General features: G+C 40.7%; 1 protein-coding gene across 2 annotated transcripts in view; it reads left to right on the plus strand.

The window, feature by feature from the left end:
* slc39a4 (solute carrier family 39 member 4) overlaps nt 1–15478 on the plus strand; it is a 90271-nt gene that overhangs the window by 19082 nt on the left and 55711 nt on the right. For both annotated transcript variants that reach the window (XM_039737243.1, XM_039737244.1), the window contains exons 2-4: nt 4990–5274; nt 9385–9592; nt 13252–13388. In XM_039737243.1, coding sequence (XP_039593177.1) covers nt 4990–5274; nt 9385–9592; nt 13252–13388 — 630 coding nt within the window. The remainder of the gene's footprint in view (nt 1–4989; nt 5275–9384; nt 9593–13251; nt 13389–15478) is intronic.

Raw genomic sequence — 15478 nt, forward strand, 5'->3', positions numbered from 1 at the left:
ACAAATAAAAGTCAGACACTGAATTCCCGTTTCTTATTCTCCCTTACAAGCCCAGGACATTTTTCTCCCTCGTCTCCACTGCTCACTCTTCAGGTCTTCTCAGAAGGACTGAGATGCTATGGTCCCTTTTCCTCTGTTGGTCACCGCTAAGATGCTTGGAGCCAGACCTCCATCATCCTGCTACTGTCCATCGGTCCAGCAGGACCCTTGGAGTCTCTGATTATATTGGAGCAACCCACCCCTGCAGTGGTGTTCTTCTCACTCCCTCATGTGGTCATCGACTGCCCTTCCTCCTTTCCACTGTGCTGGCTCACTATCCCAATTCTTTCCTTGTTTTCAATCCTCCCATCTTGTCTACTCCGACTTCTTTCACTTCAGTGCAGCAATACCCATACAGCACTTGATTTTTCCTGCACCTCAATATTGTTCGACAGGAGAGGTCCTTCGCTGGAGTGCTGTTCATCTCGCTCCCTCTCAGTCTGCCCTGCCTTCTTTCCATGGTGCTGACTCACTTGTTTTCCATCCTCCCCCTTGTCTACTCAGAGTTCTTCGACTTTGGTCTAGCAGGACCCCTGGAGCACTCACTTTCTCCCACTCCTCCATACTGTTCAGCGGCAGTGAGCCACACCTGGAATGCCATTCCTCTCGCTCCCTCACAGCCTGCCTCCTTTGCTCTGAGCTGGCTTTCACTCCTGATTCTTTTCTTGCATTCCATGCTCCCCTCTTGTCTACTCAGACTCCTTTTATACCTTGGTGGGTGCAGATGATTTGCTTAATGACCTGCGGATGGCCAATGAGCCAGTGATCAGGCTCCCACATTAATAAGCAATCGGCACATTACTCCATGGTACACCCCATGGCAGCACATCGGCACATCGACACCCACAAGCCTGAGCCAAGTTGTTCTTAATTTAAAACCCTGCACAGCCACGGACCCCTAAGACACAGCAAGAATGAACACTTTTTGTAGGCACCGTATGGTAAATCGAAGTACTCAGAGCAAACCAAAGCTTAAGGACAAAGAGATTCTGCCGCTCTGCACAGCCCTGGGGGAGCGTTGCACTTCTGATCCTTGAACACAGACCAAACATCTAATGCTTTCTGTGCCCCCATATTCTTGGCCTGGCCCGATAGCTGGTGTGTGTAAGTCTATTCAGTGGTCTCTCCACCACTTTCTGGGTGCTCGTTCTTGAAGTTCTTGTCGTGACTTTTGGGCAGGGCCCTTAGTGACAGGGTGAAGTGCTGCTCCTCCAAGTTATAATTAAACTTTATTGCCACTTGCAGCAAGTGCATTGAAATTCTTGATCACGAGGGCTCTCATAAAAGCCAGAAGTGATAACAAATATAAGCACAGCAACAAGAATACACAAGTATGCAAGAGTCATTAAAGTCTCAAGTCTCAAGGTTTAAAATGGTTGCAGAGCAGTTATTTTGTTAAATGCATGGACTGTACTGACTGAGAGCAGAATGTTTCCAGGAAATGACCAGTTTGGGTCACGGTGGGACAAGGTGACATGTTCTTTTCATCTTGTGGTTCAATTCAGTATCGGAGTCCAGCTATCGAAACTAGATAACCATAAATGAGGATGAGTCACTTATCTGATGCCCTTGTATGTACCTTCCAAATCATACCCCTCTAATAAAAAAGGATTTGTGCTTCTGCAGCATTTGGCCTCTGATATTCAGACTAGAACGACCTGGACACTTACATCCATTTAACTGCACCGAAGAAATGAGAATGTCAATGTTAAAAATAAAAGAGAAAAAGCAGCAAAGCTGAGGATGGACAGTGAGAAGATTTTACTGAAACTTGATGCAATTTTGACAAAGAGAAACGCCAAAGTAAATGACACATCGAGCAGTAAGGTCCAAAGTTCAAGAGGAAGCGGCCACAACACCCATCAACGACTGAGCTCCGACAGTAAATAAGGAAGACAGGAGATGAATATTAGTATTCATGAAAAAGTTTCTCTGCTCGGATTTTTATAAATATATTCTACTTATGTTAGAGAAACATCAAATTCATAATTTTTCAAGGTAGCTTCCCTGCTTCACAGTACTTTGATTCTAGCGGTCAGCTGTGCACGTCTTCTTTCACCTGACAACCTCAAAGCGAATCCTTGAGGCGTTTGGACAGATAAAAATTACAAGGCAACACATCTGGATCGTAGGCCAGAACTTCCCATTTCATTTTATGAAGAGCGTTCATAGTATGGGCAGCCATTGCAGCACACTGTTATACAAGAAAAGCAGGCAATTCAACGATGTAAAGCAAGTTCCCCATTGTGAGCGTGTAAATGGGTGTGAATCTCACTTCGCCTGTCACAAACCGATCAAACAACAGTACTCTGTTTTTCATCGAGCAGCAGCCTAGGTACTTACCCACAATCTGACATCAAGGTCAACAGCTGCAGGCAACGGGGGGGGGGGGGAAAGTTTGAAAGTCTCACCAGGAGTTGCCTCACCATAAGTAAGAAAATGTGCGCTTGCCGTAACGTGCAGGTGGATAGCTGGTTCGAAAGTAGGACTGTTTCTTGATTTTCTAGTCACGTCTTCAGCGAGTTTGTTGTCCCAATTTTGTTTATTACTTATTTTTGTTATCACTAATAATAAAAATGTGACAACATGTACTAGTAGCATACATAAAATGTGTTTTTGATCATCATTTTACAGTATCATATGGCTGTAGTTGCCTTCACAGACGGCCGATTCCTGCTCAAGTGATGAGAAGATTCATGTGCTGCTGTTACCTGCTGGATGTGGTGCACCTGTGTTCACTTTTCTTAAACATCAAATTTTTAAAAGTGTCCAATGGAGATTTAAAAATCTGTGCTGAAGTCTCAAGATAAAATTTATTGGCTGCATCCAAATATGACCGAGGGTGCATCATTGTGGTCCTTTGTCGATAAATTACAGTGTGGAAGAAATATTGAATTAATAAAATCTTTCAATGATGCAGCCGTAAGGTTGTTCTTAATTTAACAGAAATTCCACTTACACGTTCAGTCACAGTAGCATGATGGGTCATCAGGCCATCTTTCATGTACTACTAAATAAGTTAAGCTGCTTTTATTTTGTACTTTTATATACATTAACACCGTATCATTTGTGCAGTATAATTTAAGAGAAGTGAGCTGCTCTGACTTAGGTTAACACAAGATGTGGTGTGCAGTTAGCGAGACGGGGAAGTTTAAAAACTGCATTTTTAAAAGAAAACAATTTCCATCCATGCTAGTGTTTTCACGTCATTTATGAAAGTGAACTCCACACTCAAATGACAGAAGACACATGTGGCGCAGATATTTGCCCTCACTGGGTGGAAAAATCCATGAAAGGGATGGTGATGCCGCCGACAAAGAGCTCTGTCGCAAAACTGTAGCAAATGCAAATTATTTTCTGTTTGTGCATGTGTGCGGCATTCCAACTGAGACAATTTAGATGCACACGGGTGAGCAAGACAACAAGCACTGTCAGGTGCAGCTCTTCTGTGCTGGCTGTATTGGAATATGGTTTCCTTCTGTGAAGGGTGACCAATCGGGGAATGAGATATTGCAACGAGCAAGATCCAATCAGGGAAGGGGCATGTAATTAGATAGATAGATAGATAGATAGATAGATAGATAGATAGATAGATAGATAGATAGATAGATAGATAGATAGATAGATAGATAGATAGATAGATAGATAGATAGATAGATATTAGCGGGAACAATCAGAGCGTGACTCGAGTCTGCATTTTCAAAAGTTTCCATTTTTACCCATGCTTGTATTTCAAAAGTTGACGGCTCTGGGGAACGATTCCAAAAGTGTTCGTTTTCAGAGGTTAAAAGCATTTGGGTAGTGTAGATGGAAGGCAAATAATGTCTGTGTTTTTAAACAAATAAGTGGTAGTGTGGATGTAGCCACAGTCATATCAGGCCAGTTTAGTCTCACCATTTGACATAACGGCATATGTTTGGCCACTGGAGGAGACTCAAGCAAACAAAACCCTGTATAGAGTTTCCCTTGGCAGTTGTAATGTACAGTAGTTTCTAACTATGATTGAATTTCCATGTTTTATATAAAAATGCATACTTAATATATTAACAGGAAAAATGAACTACCATATATACTTGTGGATAAGTTCTCCCACGGATAAGTCGGGGTTTGATTTTACCATATAATTTCCAGTATTTTATAATGTTGGTCGTATAGGTTGAATGCAGAAAACTCTCGCTATTGGTCCAAGAGATTACGATATGCTAACGCTCACCTGAGAGAGTAACCACAGAGTACACGACCTTTTTTCTATGTATTGTGCCTACATGACCACACAGTAATAGCCAAACTATTTCGAAGCGACGTTTACATTGTTTAGTGTTTCTTGTATCTCACACCCTCATACACCTTTATCGTAAGAGTATCCCTTATCTATGATGGAGCATCGATCAAAAGAAAATATGAAGCTGGTTTTAAAATAAAAGTCATTGAAGTAGCGAAAGAAACTGGTAACTGCGCTGCTGTAACAAAACATCGATGTGTCTGAGAAACTGATGCAAGATTAGAGGAGGCAAGAAGTTGAAAAAAAAAATTTAAGTCTCGCATATAAGTCAGGGTTTGATTTTATGATCGATTTTTTGGGCTTCAAGACCCGACTTATATGTGAGTATATACAGTAAGTGAAAAATGAAGGTAAGGAGGCCGAGTGTCATCACAGCCAGCACTTTACATCTTAGGGTTACATTTTCTTGCTGTCTGCTTATAATGCTGTTGTTTCTAACCTTTCATTATTTTTCCTGTGATGGAGTGGTGCTTTGTCGAAGGCTGATTCCTGCCTTACACCCAATTTGCCAGGATAGGACATGGGCCACCCCTAAACCTTATTTTGGATTAAGCGGGTCCGAGAATGTTTAGTCAGATTGTATTATTTTGCTTTCTCCAGAAGTTAACAGGACGTTTACATCTAGTAAACTTCACAGTAAAAAAGTATCTTATTTTTGTTTTCCCTAGTGTCTCACTTTTGATGATTTCACTCAGCTTAAGAGGCACAACTTATCAGAAGCAAGCAGAATCGAGTCAGAAGATTTCTTCAATCTCACTGCGGGCCTGGTGTTTTACCTGAGCGACCCTTCTCAAGCATGTCTTGCTATAAAGAATAAAGAGTGGAACTATAAAACAACAGCTTTTGTGCAAAGTCTGGTGGGAGAAGAAGACCACTTCATTCTGCCTCCAAATAAACTGGAGGATTTGCTGCTTGCAATAGAAAAGAATTATCTACCAGTGGACACAAATAAGGTAAGGAAAGGAGTAGCTGCTCCTGCTGACACTGGCATCTCCGTGCTGGGCAAAGGGTCGCCTTCTGAACACCTTGAGCTGTGGATGGCACTAAAAATGTTGCTAAGTAGTACAAAATGTGAATAGCAGCCGCTGCATTCACACACTGCGAATGACTCTTAATTTTCATATTTATACATTAGAAATGTTTCACAGTTTTACTATACACAATACAAACATAATGCTAATGCTGCATTAATATAAAAATACAAAATATGAAAACAACATGCAAAAATAATTAAAATAAAGATTTGCTAGGCTCTATTGATCACCATAATGGGCAGCACCACATTTATACAGATGTAAATAACTGGCACCTCCTTACACCTTCTTTAATGGTCATTGTACGATCATGGAGTCAGGAAATGCACGGAAGGGTGGATATTCTGTATGTGCACCAATCAGCCACAACATTAATGATGACGGCCTAATACCTTGTAGAACCCCCCCATTGCACCAAAACAGCATTCAGACCTTGAATTCAGTAAATTGTAGAAGCCCCTTTAGCAGTAATTACAGCTCATTGGGTACGTCTCAACAAGCTTTGCACACCTGGGTTTGACCAGTTTATTCCATTCTTTCAGGCAGATCCTCTCAAGCGTCGTTTGATTGGATGGGCAGCGTCTGTAAACTGCCATCCTCAGGTCTGTCTACAGTTGTTCTATGGGGTTTAAGTCTGGGCTTTGGGTGGGCCACTCAAGGACAAAACTGGAATTTGGCAGGATGGAAGTCAGTAGGTGTCCACTAAGAAAGGCCATTTTGATATGTCAGTATTTACAGGTAAGTCCCCCAACAATAGAAAAACTAACTATCCAAAATCTCATAAACACATGTTTTTATTTTCCTGATATTTGAGGGTAGTAATACAGTGCGCGCTTTTCTGGTCTTGGCATTGATAAGAGATCACACGGAGAAATGGGGCCTGCAGTTCACACTAATGAACATGACAAGCAGAAGAGCGCCACTGACCAAGCGGTAGTTGTAATCGGGGCTGCCAGCAGAGACGAGGGGGCGAACTGCATGGAAAATGAAATGTGAAGTGGACAAAGAAAAAGAAGAAAAGAAGACGTGGCCTCCTTGGGTACTCCCTGTTCTGTTGGCTGCTTCTTATGCCTCACAATCCTGTATAAAATAATTCAAATTGAAGCCAGTTTGTCGAGCGTACTTATATAAACTTCAAAGAATGGGGTTGGGGGTGGTGATAAAATAAATGAAATATTGCAGAGAACTTGGGTGCCCCCTTGGAGGTCAGACCATGATATGCCGCTACGTTTTGGTTTGTAAAGTACAAGAAGTGAAATACTGATACGCTTATAGGCCCACTTCAGGCTCTGGGTACAACACAAGGCCGTGAGTGACGGCGGACCTCAGTCAGTTGAAACGTTTGCACAAATCAGCAAAGAAGCCCCCCACAGACAGTATGTAGAGGAGGCGGCCATTGTACATAGTTCAGCAGATTGCTTCTTTTCACCTGTTCCTTTTTGTACAATGATTCAAACATTCAGTTCATTTCAAGGGCCACATACTGTAAATGTGCAGCCTGTAAATGTCAGTGCTGTACATAATACATGAAAATAAACCATAATTGAGTTTATATTGCATTTGATCTACATCCTCCAAAACTTTGTCACAGTATAAGATTACAGATCAAAGCGTCACATTCAAATCTGTCTGAAGCTCCCACTTTTACAGAATGGCTAACAGGGTGAAAGTACATTTAAACCCAAAGTTCCACTTTACTGATACTAATTACCTGTTCCAATTGAAAGCACTACAGAGTTACTATTGAGATTGTATTTTGGCAAAAGCCAAGGTCGGTCACTAGGAAAAGCAGGAATTTGACATTCTGACAAAAAAGGAGTTTGTCTGAAAACATTTCACCGAAAAAACATAATCCTTAAAAGAGTTAACACAGAGAAAAATACGGAATTAAAATAGAAATGAACAGTGCCAGCATGTATTAATTATTAGTTGAATCTCCTGTCAGTAATGTTACACCATTACTATTAGGATCACTTATTCTATCAGGATGTCTGTGTTCAGGGTGTTGCTAGCCTCCATGAGATGCCACTGCTGTAATGGGTTTGCTGCCACTACAAGCTGCAGGTTTTATTCCCACTCTACCATCTGGAGCTCCCCCTTAGTTTGGGGGGTAGAAGTTGCTGCTTAGAAGTTTAAGGCCCAGGAGTTTGTGTCTCAGCAGTGCTGTCTCAGGGAGGAGAGGCAGCGACATTCTGACATGAGACAAATATGTCTTCACGGTCTGCTTTCTGGGGCTCAGGGTCACACGGGGCAAGTTCTGGGCCAGGGTGGTCACAGGCGAGACATTCTTTGCTAGTCAGCTAGGGGGTACCCAACAATTATACTTCATTATAAATGATTTTAAAACATTTATAGTATAGGTCTCTGTCATAAAAGCCTAACACATCCAGAGGCAGATCTACAATCAGGTTGTCCTGGACGCACCCAGGGGGTCTGTGCCAGCAAGGGGCCTTTTCACCAATCCCCATACCTTGTTCGGTGAAATGATCAAGAAGGGACCCTCACCTTCTGCTCGTGGAGGCCACTGAGTATCCGGGTGCCAAAATCACAAGTGGGCAGTGCATTAAACGATTGTGGGGTGTCCGCATGCTGCACTATTAGAAGTACGATCAACTCTTAAAGAGTTAAGTCACCCAAGGGCCGGTGGGGGGCTTAATCTGGGCCTGACCACATCCCATAGGTTTCTCCACAGCTTCAAAAATTTTAAAAATAACAACAGAACTCTGATGATCAGTAATATGGTAGTCCTGGCTTACTTTTAACAGATTATCCAGTTACATAATCGTGAATAGTTACATAATAACTAGGTAATTATTATATAAATTTTATTATTATTACGTTGGTTTTTGAAACCAACTGAGAATTACTGAGCACCATGTATTCTTCCAATGATAAAAATGGCAGTTTTTGCTTTGTGAAGGGACCAGGAGAAAAGGGTGCAGTCAAAAGCCACAACCGAGAGCCATGTTACCTGTCGTGATGCCAATACACAAAGCTAACTCATCGTCCCAAATTTGAAGCAGAGATATCGTTAACCCTAAAGACAACAGTACATTAACTTAAGATTTCACAAATATCGTTTTGAAGCACATGAGCAAATATGTAGCCAATGCTAACCTTTATTGATATAATTTTGCCTCTTTTCACATTTTTCCTTGTCTTTTTATGCACCATGCACTGAATCCAATGCTGCACCCTGAATATGAAATAACCAACTTTGCATATTTTCACGTCTTTTTTTTTACACTTATCTGTTTTGTGTTTAGCTTCGCCATGTTGTGGTTCTGGCTTCTTTTGTTGCCATGGTTACCGACCAGCATTGTTTTTTGCGTGATGGTTTAGAAGGTCACCACCATGTCCCATCATGCACTCCCCTACCCAGGTCATCTGAGACTGAGCTGAATTATTTCATTGTGTAGTTTACTTTGCTTTATTTTTGACCTCCGGCATAAACACTTCTCGCTTTGATTATCTTTCAATGACAACTTTTATTTTTTGATTTAGGATTTGACAAACAATTACATCTGATTCCTGGTAATGAACTTTTGCTCGGTCTCTGACTATGCTTCATTTCCTGATTCCTGTTTAAATAAATTTTGTGCCTTGCCACCTTTAAGACACAATATTTATCCCATTGTGCCCATTACATGAGGGCCTGCACACTTTTGGTGGTAACCATCGACAATTGTCCTCAATATGGAGGTAGCAGCAGAAAACAAAATGGTGTCCAAAGAAGACAAGTTATTTTTAAATCTTAGAGATTCAAGTGTAATTAGTAAGTCAGTCAGTCATTTTCCAACCCACTATATCCTAACACAGGGTCGCAGGGGTCTGCTGGAGTCAATCCCAGCTAACACATGGCGCAAGGCAGGAACAAATCCCAGGCAGGGCAGCAGTCCTCAAGTGTAATTATTATTTTTGAATTCCAGCATTTAAACATTTTACCTTCTTTTACTGCTCATTTGTTAACTGTTTAACTATCAGTCTGTCCTTTATTTTTAAGAAATTTATAATTTGATTTTCTTTCAGTCCTGTGTTAGTGCAGCTGACCTCCTTCATGAAAGCTCGTCATCTTCCGGCAGCACATCAGCAGACATTCTTCTGCTTTTTGGGAATATCATTTTCTATGTTCTCAGAGGAGACTGCATCCATGTACATAAGCTGCCAGGACCCGTTTATTTTCTGGACTATATCTTTGATCATTATAAAAATGAATCTGAAAACATGACTTTGACAGGTAGGCAAAATAATATTTGTTACTTATAATAATCATTTAGCAATTAACTAATGATGACTTACCTGTTCCTGTAGTTACCGTTCAGCCCCATTAAAATCTGTGTTCATATACAGGGTATCAGTGGCGACCATTTAATGGGGTGATGGACTCTGGAAGGCTGCATCTTATTTCATCTCCTTTTCATAATTTTATATTGGCAGGATATCAAGATGGAGTTTGAGAGCCTAAAGCTGTTTGTTTCATTAGGTTATGATTCCTAGTGGAAAATATTCATAACTGGGTGGAAGTAGGTGGTCATGGCCCTCTTGAGAGGAGTGGCTCGTTCCCTAATGATAGGATGTGACCAGCAGAGACGTTCAAGTACTGCAGGGTCTTGCGTAAGGTAACGGTAGAGGTGACAATGGGATTTACTGACAAATTGGTGCAACAATTCTTACAAGCACTGTGCCATACAGTGATGACAAAGCAACAGCTGCTTTAAAGCTACAAGAAGTGCCATGGACTTACCAGTCAGCCCACATCCCCATCCTCGCCTGTGAAATTGAGATTTCCAATATAAGTAGGCGACACGAGGCTACTGCACAGGATGATGACAGGGTTAGGAGATCCCTATTAAAGGGAATGACCTGGGAGTGGAACTGCTGCTTCCCTGGATCAAGAAGGCTCCAGTGAGGTGGTTTGGCAGGTTTGGTCACAGAGTCACGATACATAACCCACAGGGAGAAGACCTGGGGCTGACCCCCAGATTATATTTCTTAATTTGGGATTTGTTTTTTATTTTAGAGGCGGTGTTCATTTTTCATGTTATTTGATTATTTGCTGTAACACCATTTTGTAGTCTTTATTTTTGTAAGGGGTGTCATCATTGTGTGCAGTTTGTTGGTAGCAACGATGCCTGATATTATGTGACTTGTAGAGGTCGATGCATGTGACGCCAGTAGGGTGCTGGTATAAATACATGTGGGGATGTGCGTACGCACAGAAAAATCCACATGCAGGAATCTGTGCAAACGCAAACTTCCATCTCCTTCCACTACATAAATCCCAGTCAGCATGAAAAGTAATGCATGTGCAAGCACCTGCTGTCCCGCCCCAACTCCTCCCAGAAATACGTCTCTTTGAATATGCAAATCAATATAAATAGCCCTTAAGCTCAGCCTCATGTGAAAAGACAATGGCAAAAGCACGGGGGAAAATAGAAGAATTTTAGCGAATACCAAGTGGAGGCAAGGAAAAATTTACTATTTGTTGGTTTAAAACAGTGATATAATCAACAAACGGAAGTTGATCAAGTGACAGAGTGTCGGAGAAACTCAAAAAGCTCAAGTTCACAAAGTTGCACTGTGCCTGACATAAAAAAGAAGTTGTCAGATATCAAAGTCACCGTGAAAAGGTGAGTCATAGCCCACCATCTGAGTGTCATATGAAAGCTTATTAGGGTACAGACAAAAAAAATAGGCACACAGTGGGGAAAAAAGCACAAAATTTCAATTTTAATCTTGAAATTTCCACTTTAATCACATAGTTTATTTTGTCATTTAAAGTTGAACATCATAAACTTCATCTTAAAATCGTTTAATTTACTAGTTTCTCAAATACCATCATAACTAAAGTAGCACGTTAAATTCTTTTTATTTGTATTTGATCTTCTATGTGCTCTGTGTGTGTGAATCACTACATGCTACGTTCCTCCGACAGGATACAGAATCCATTACATTCATGATATTACAGCTCTCTGAATAATTAAAATACTGAGATGTATACTTGATATCGTTTTCACGTTGTTAGGATTTACAGTAAATCATGTGGTAGAACATGGTGGCGCAGTGATTGTTCATGTCTTACGCAAGATGCTTGCTGCGCCATGCACGACCTTCGATGAAATACTTTATTGTAGCAGTACTGTCTCTTTCAAATGTACTAACCTCTAATTCCTGTCCTTACTTTTCTTTCCCTAAATACCCAATCGCCACACAATCAGCTCTGTAATAGGCGTTAAGCCATCTGTATGCTTAGAACACCGATTCTTCAAAACTTTTAAGAAACATTGAAATATCTTCGTAGTACGTGTTTAATTATTCTATCCATCTATCTATCCAGTGTCACGCCAGCACAATCAAGAACACAGCGCGAGGCAGGAACAATCTGTGAACGGAGCGCCAGCTCCTAGCTAGCGCTGCAAGTCCATGTCCTGACATGTTTAATTATAAACAATATAGATTATTTAAATGAAGTTAATGTTTTATCTGTATAATTTAATAAACATATTTTGCTGCATTTCATCTTAAAAATTATATCGTCATCATATGTAAATACGCGCTTTATAAAGTGGTTCAGATTGTGCAATATTATAACTGCAGTGCAAGTTTACAGTGAGGTAATTGTATTTATAAGTGGAAACAGTTCTACAAGGAGCACTTGATGGACTGATTGAGTGCGTTTATAGTTCTTGGGATGAAACTGTTTCTGAACCGTGAGGTCTGTACATTGATTCCCCACTCAGATACAGTGATATAAATACTCTGAGTGGTGCAGTGAGAGTAATATGGAAAAAGATGATGCACTGTGGCAACCCCTAACGGGAGTAGCTGAAAGAAGAAGAAGAAGGTGCAGTGAGAGTAACAACGCTACAGCAGCTATTGCATTTAGAATAGTTTGACCATTCCGTGGACCATTATATTGTTACTGGTTAATTACAATCAGATGCATTAAACTAATAAACAATATGTGGTTAATTTCAGAGTATTTATAAAGCCGCGTCAGGGATGTGGATCTGAAAAAGAAAGGATAACCAAACAAGAACAGTAGCACTGCTTTGACGCTGGGTACCGCCAGTCTGAAAAACTGAGCGCAGAACTTGCGTACGCCAGGGTATGAGGTACCGTGGAAATATGCATGGCTTTACGCCAAGTTTATGTTTTATACATTGCGATTTGAGCGTGGAAATGTTCATACGCACCATTTTTACATGAGCCCCCAGGTGTTTGATACCTGCTTGTTTTCTGACTTTTGTTTCATGCTCCTCTCCCTAATCTAAAATTCTGTTGCATCTCTCAACTGGAAACTTCTAGGTATTCCCGTTGAAGGGCTAGAGGAATTTTTTGGTGAAAGTGAGGCCTGGTCATTCCAGCTCAGCCTGTTCCTACCTACAACCACAACAGGAAAAGAATGAAAAAGATGATGAGGACAAATTGAACAGAAAATAGTACAATCACTTGCTAAATATACAATATGCCTTTTCTTGGGTGACTTGACGGTTCTGTGATTTTTGTGCCCAACAGTTGACTGACTGGCGACTTTAAGCTGCCTGGTGTGACTGAGTGTGGCCATGTGCATAAATGTGTCCTGCAATGATCTCCGCTGCATTGGGTGCTGATACCCACGTCTATAACAGGACACATTAGCTCATTTTGATTCTTTTGAGAATTACCAATCAACCTAAATTCACACTGTGAGAGGAAATTCAAGTTCACAGGAAAACAAAATGGAGAACAGGTGTAAACTTCATGCAGAAATTACACATGCAGAGGCTGAACTGTGATGAAGCACAGTAAGGTAGCTCAACTATGTATCTGCTACATCACAGTACCATGGCACACTCAAATTCGTCAGATTAGTCAGGGTGCCATTGCCTAAACAATGATATTCCTTGTTGTCAGGTCTTTCTGAACTTATGTCTGACTTGAAGCTGGGCGGTGAGACTCAAAGGGAAGATGGACATGCCGAGGATCATGATGATCATGAAACAAATCACGACCAAAACAACAGGGCTCTTCACAATGGAAGCTGGGATACGGTAAGCAACATTTCTCAAATTAGAATTCTATGGAGGAGGTTGAGTAAAGCCGAGCTACAAGGGGGACATTTATGCTACTTTATGACATCAAACGAGGAGCTGAGTCTCAGCAAATCCCAACGAATTAACGTCACACGGTCTCAAGCTATCGCATAGAAGTGAACAATTTCAGGGAAATCCAAATTGTTATCTTTTAGCTCAAGGCCTGCAGGCACACATAAGGAGATCTTCTCCTTGTCTATTGTGGTTCAAAACTCTATTCTGTTTAAATTTCCACCCACCACTATAAAATCTTCATTTTCATTCACTAACACCAGTGAGGTAATGGGATGTTTCACTTATTATATCAGTTAATGTATATTATAACTCTTTGTGATCTAGTGACATTAAAATGATTTATTTTGTGTTATAAGTCAATATTTCCTGTTGTGAAAAATGTCATTTGCTGTATGTTCTAGTCGAGATGGGTACTATCTACTAATGTTTTCTGGGATTTTCCAGGTAAACAACACAGAAACTTTGAGGTAAGGTAATCATAAGCACTGATCATGGTGATGTGTGGCATGTCGATTAGCACACAAGCGAGTAAGAATTTCACTGTAAACTTCAGAATGTGAACTTCCACAGTCATCACTTCATGAGACAACACAAATGGCAAATAGCAAAATAAATTCTCCATGGAGGTAAAAGTCACCATTTATTGGTTTGAATTGGTGAATTGTTAACTTTTTTGCTTCAGAATTGAGGAAAGGCGTTTAGGGTAAATGATCAGAATACAAATGTTCTTTACATCTCACAGTATAATTTTCTGCCAGTTTAAATCTGAGCTTCAAGCTCAAGGCAGCACAGAGGAGAGTTTTTACATAATCTGGAGTTCTCTAGAGATTTGGCCGCTGGCTCTTTCTGCTCTCCCTGATTATCAAAGAAAGACAATTACAGTACGTTGGTGAAAGTCAGGCTTAGGATTTATCAAGACATCCACTCTGTTGGCAAAACTTCTACACAAACACACTGAGGCAGCAAAGATCCCAAAGGCTGAACCACTGGGAAGAAGTGAGCCACCATTGTGCCCATCCACACATGTGATAGATATGCACGGCTTGTATTTAATTACAAATCTTAGTGAAAATTCTCCCAATTTGGGAAAGTGTAGAGGGAATGGCTCTCAGATGAGAAGCAGAATGAACAATGAAGTGGTGGATGCCAGGGGGGTCAGATTCTACTGTCAGTGGTTTATCTAAATTTACCAAATGAAAGAACAGAGGAAAAATAGACTTGGGGAGGTGAAGGTTGGGGTTGAAGATTATAAATTGAATAAACTATTATCTATTATTATTATTTATTATTTATTATTACTAAAAAGGGTTTGCAGAGGTGGACATTTTATTCAAGAATGTGAAATAAGATGATGTGTTGCAGACTGAAGACTGAAAAATGTCTCCAGACAGATGATACGCCAATTACTGAGATCATTGTGACAACCACCTCAAGTAAGGACAGGGAAGCAAAGTCCTGCCTCTTAATCTGTGGCTAGGTCACGTTAGTAAATGAGCTGCCTCGTTGGTGACGATCATTGCTTACACTGCACTGTGCTCAGGGTCCGCACAAACATTTTATTTGCTGCCCAAAGTGAAACTGTAAATGGTGCCCCCTGACCAATCGTGTGTCCCTGTCAATGGCATACTGCGAGAGTTTCATAAATGTACAATTATTGCTACTTTGCCTATTGCTACAATATTACCTGTATAACATTTTGTTTGTAATCTGAAAGTTTAAATGGCTTATGAACTGATTTGTATATTTGCATTTATGTACGCATTTTATGTGCACTATAGAAATTTGTTTTAATGAATGTTACAATTCTTGGTAAATGAAGCCCCAGAAAACTCACAGTTTACTACAGATATGAGGTAAAAGAAGGAAAGCTTCACTTAGCACCAAAAGTGGTCCAAAGATGGATAACCAATGAACTGGCAACATGGTCATGGGCATCCAAGGCTCATTCATGAGCTTGGGGAGGGAAGGCTGACCTGTCTGGTTGGTTCCCACAGAAGAGATACTGTAGCACCAATTGGTAAGAAAATTGATGC

This window comes from Polypterus senegalus, chromosome 15 (assembly GCF_016835505.1).
Source record: "Polypterus senegalus isolate Bchr_013 chromosome 15, ASM1683550v1, whole genome shotgun sequence".
In the NCBI taxonomy this organism is placed as follows: domain Eukaryota; kingdom Metazoa; phylum Chordata; class Cladistia; order Polypteriformes; family Polypteridae; genus Polypterus; species Polypterus senegalus.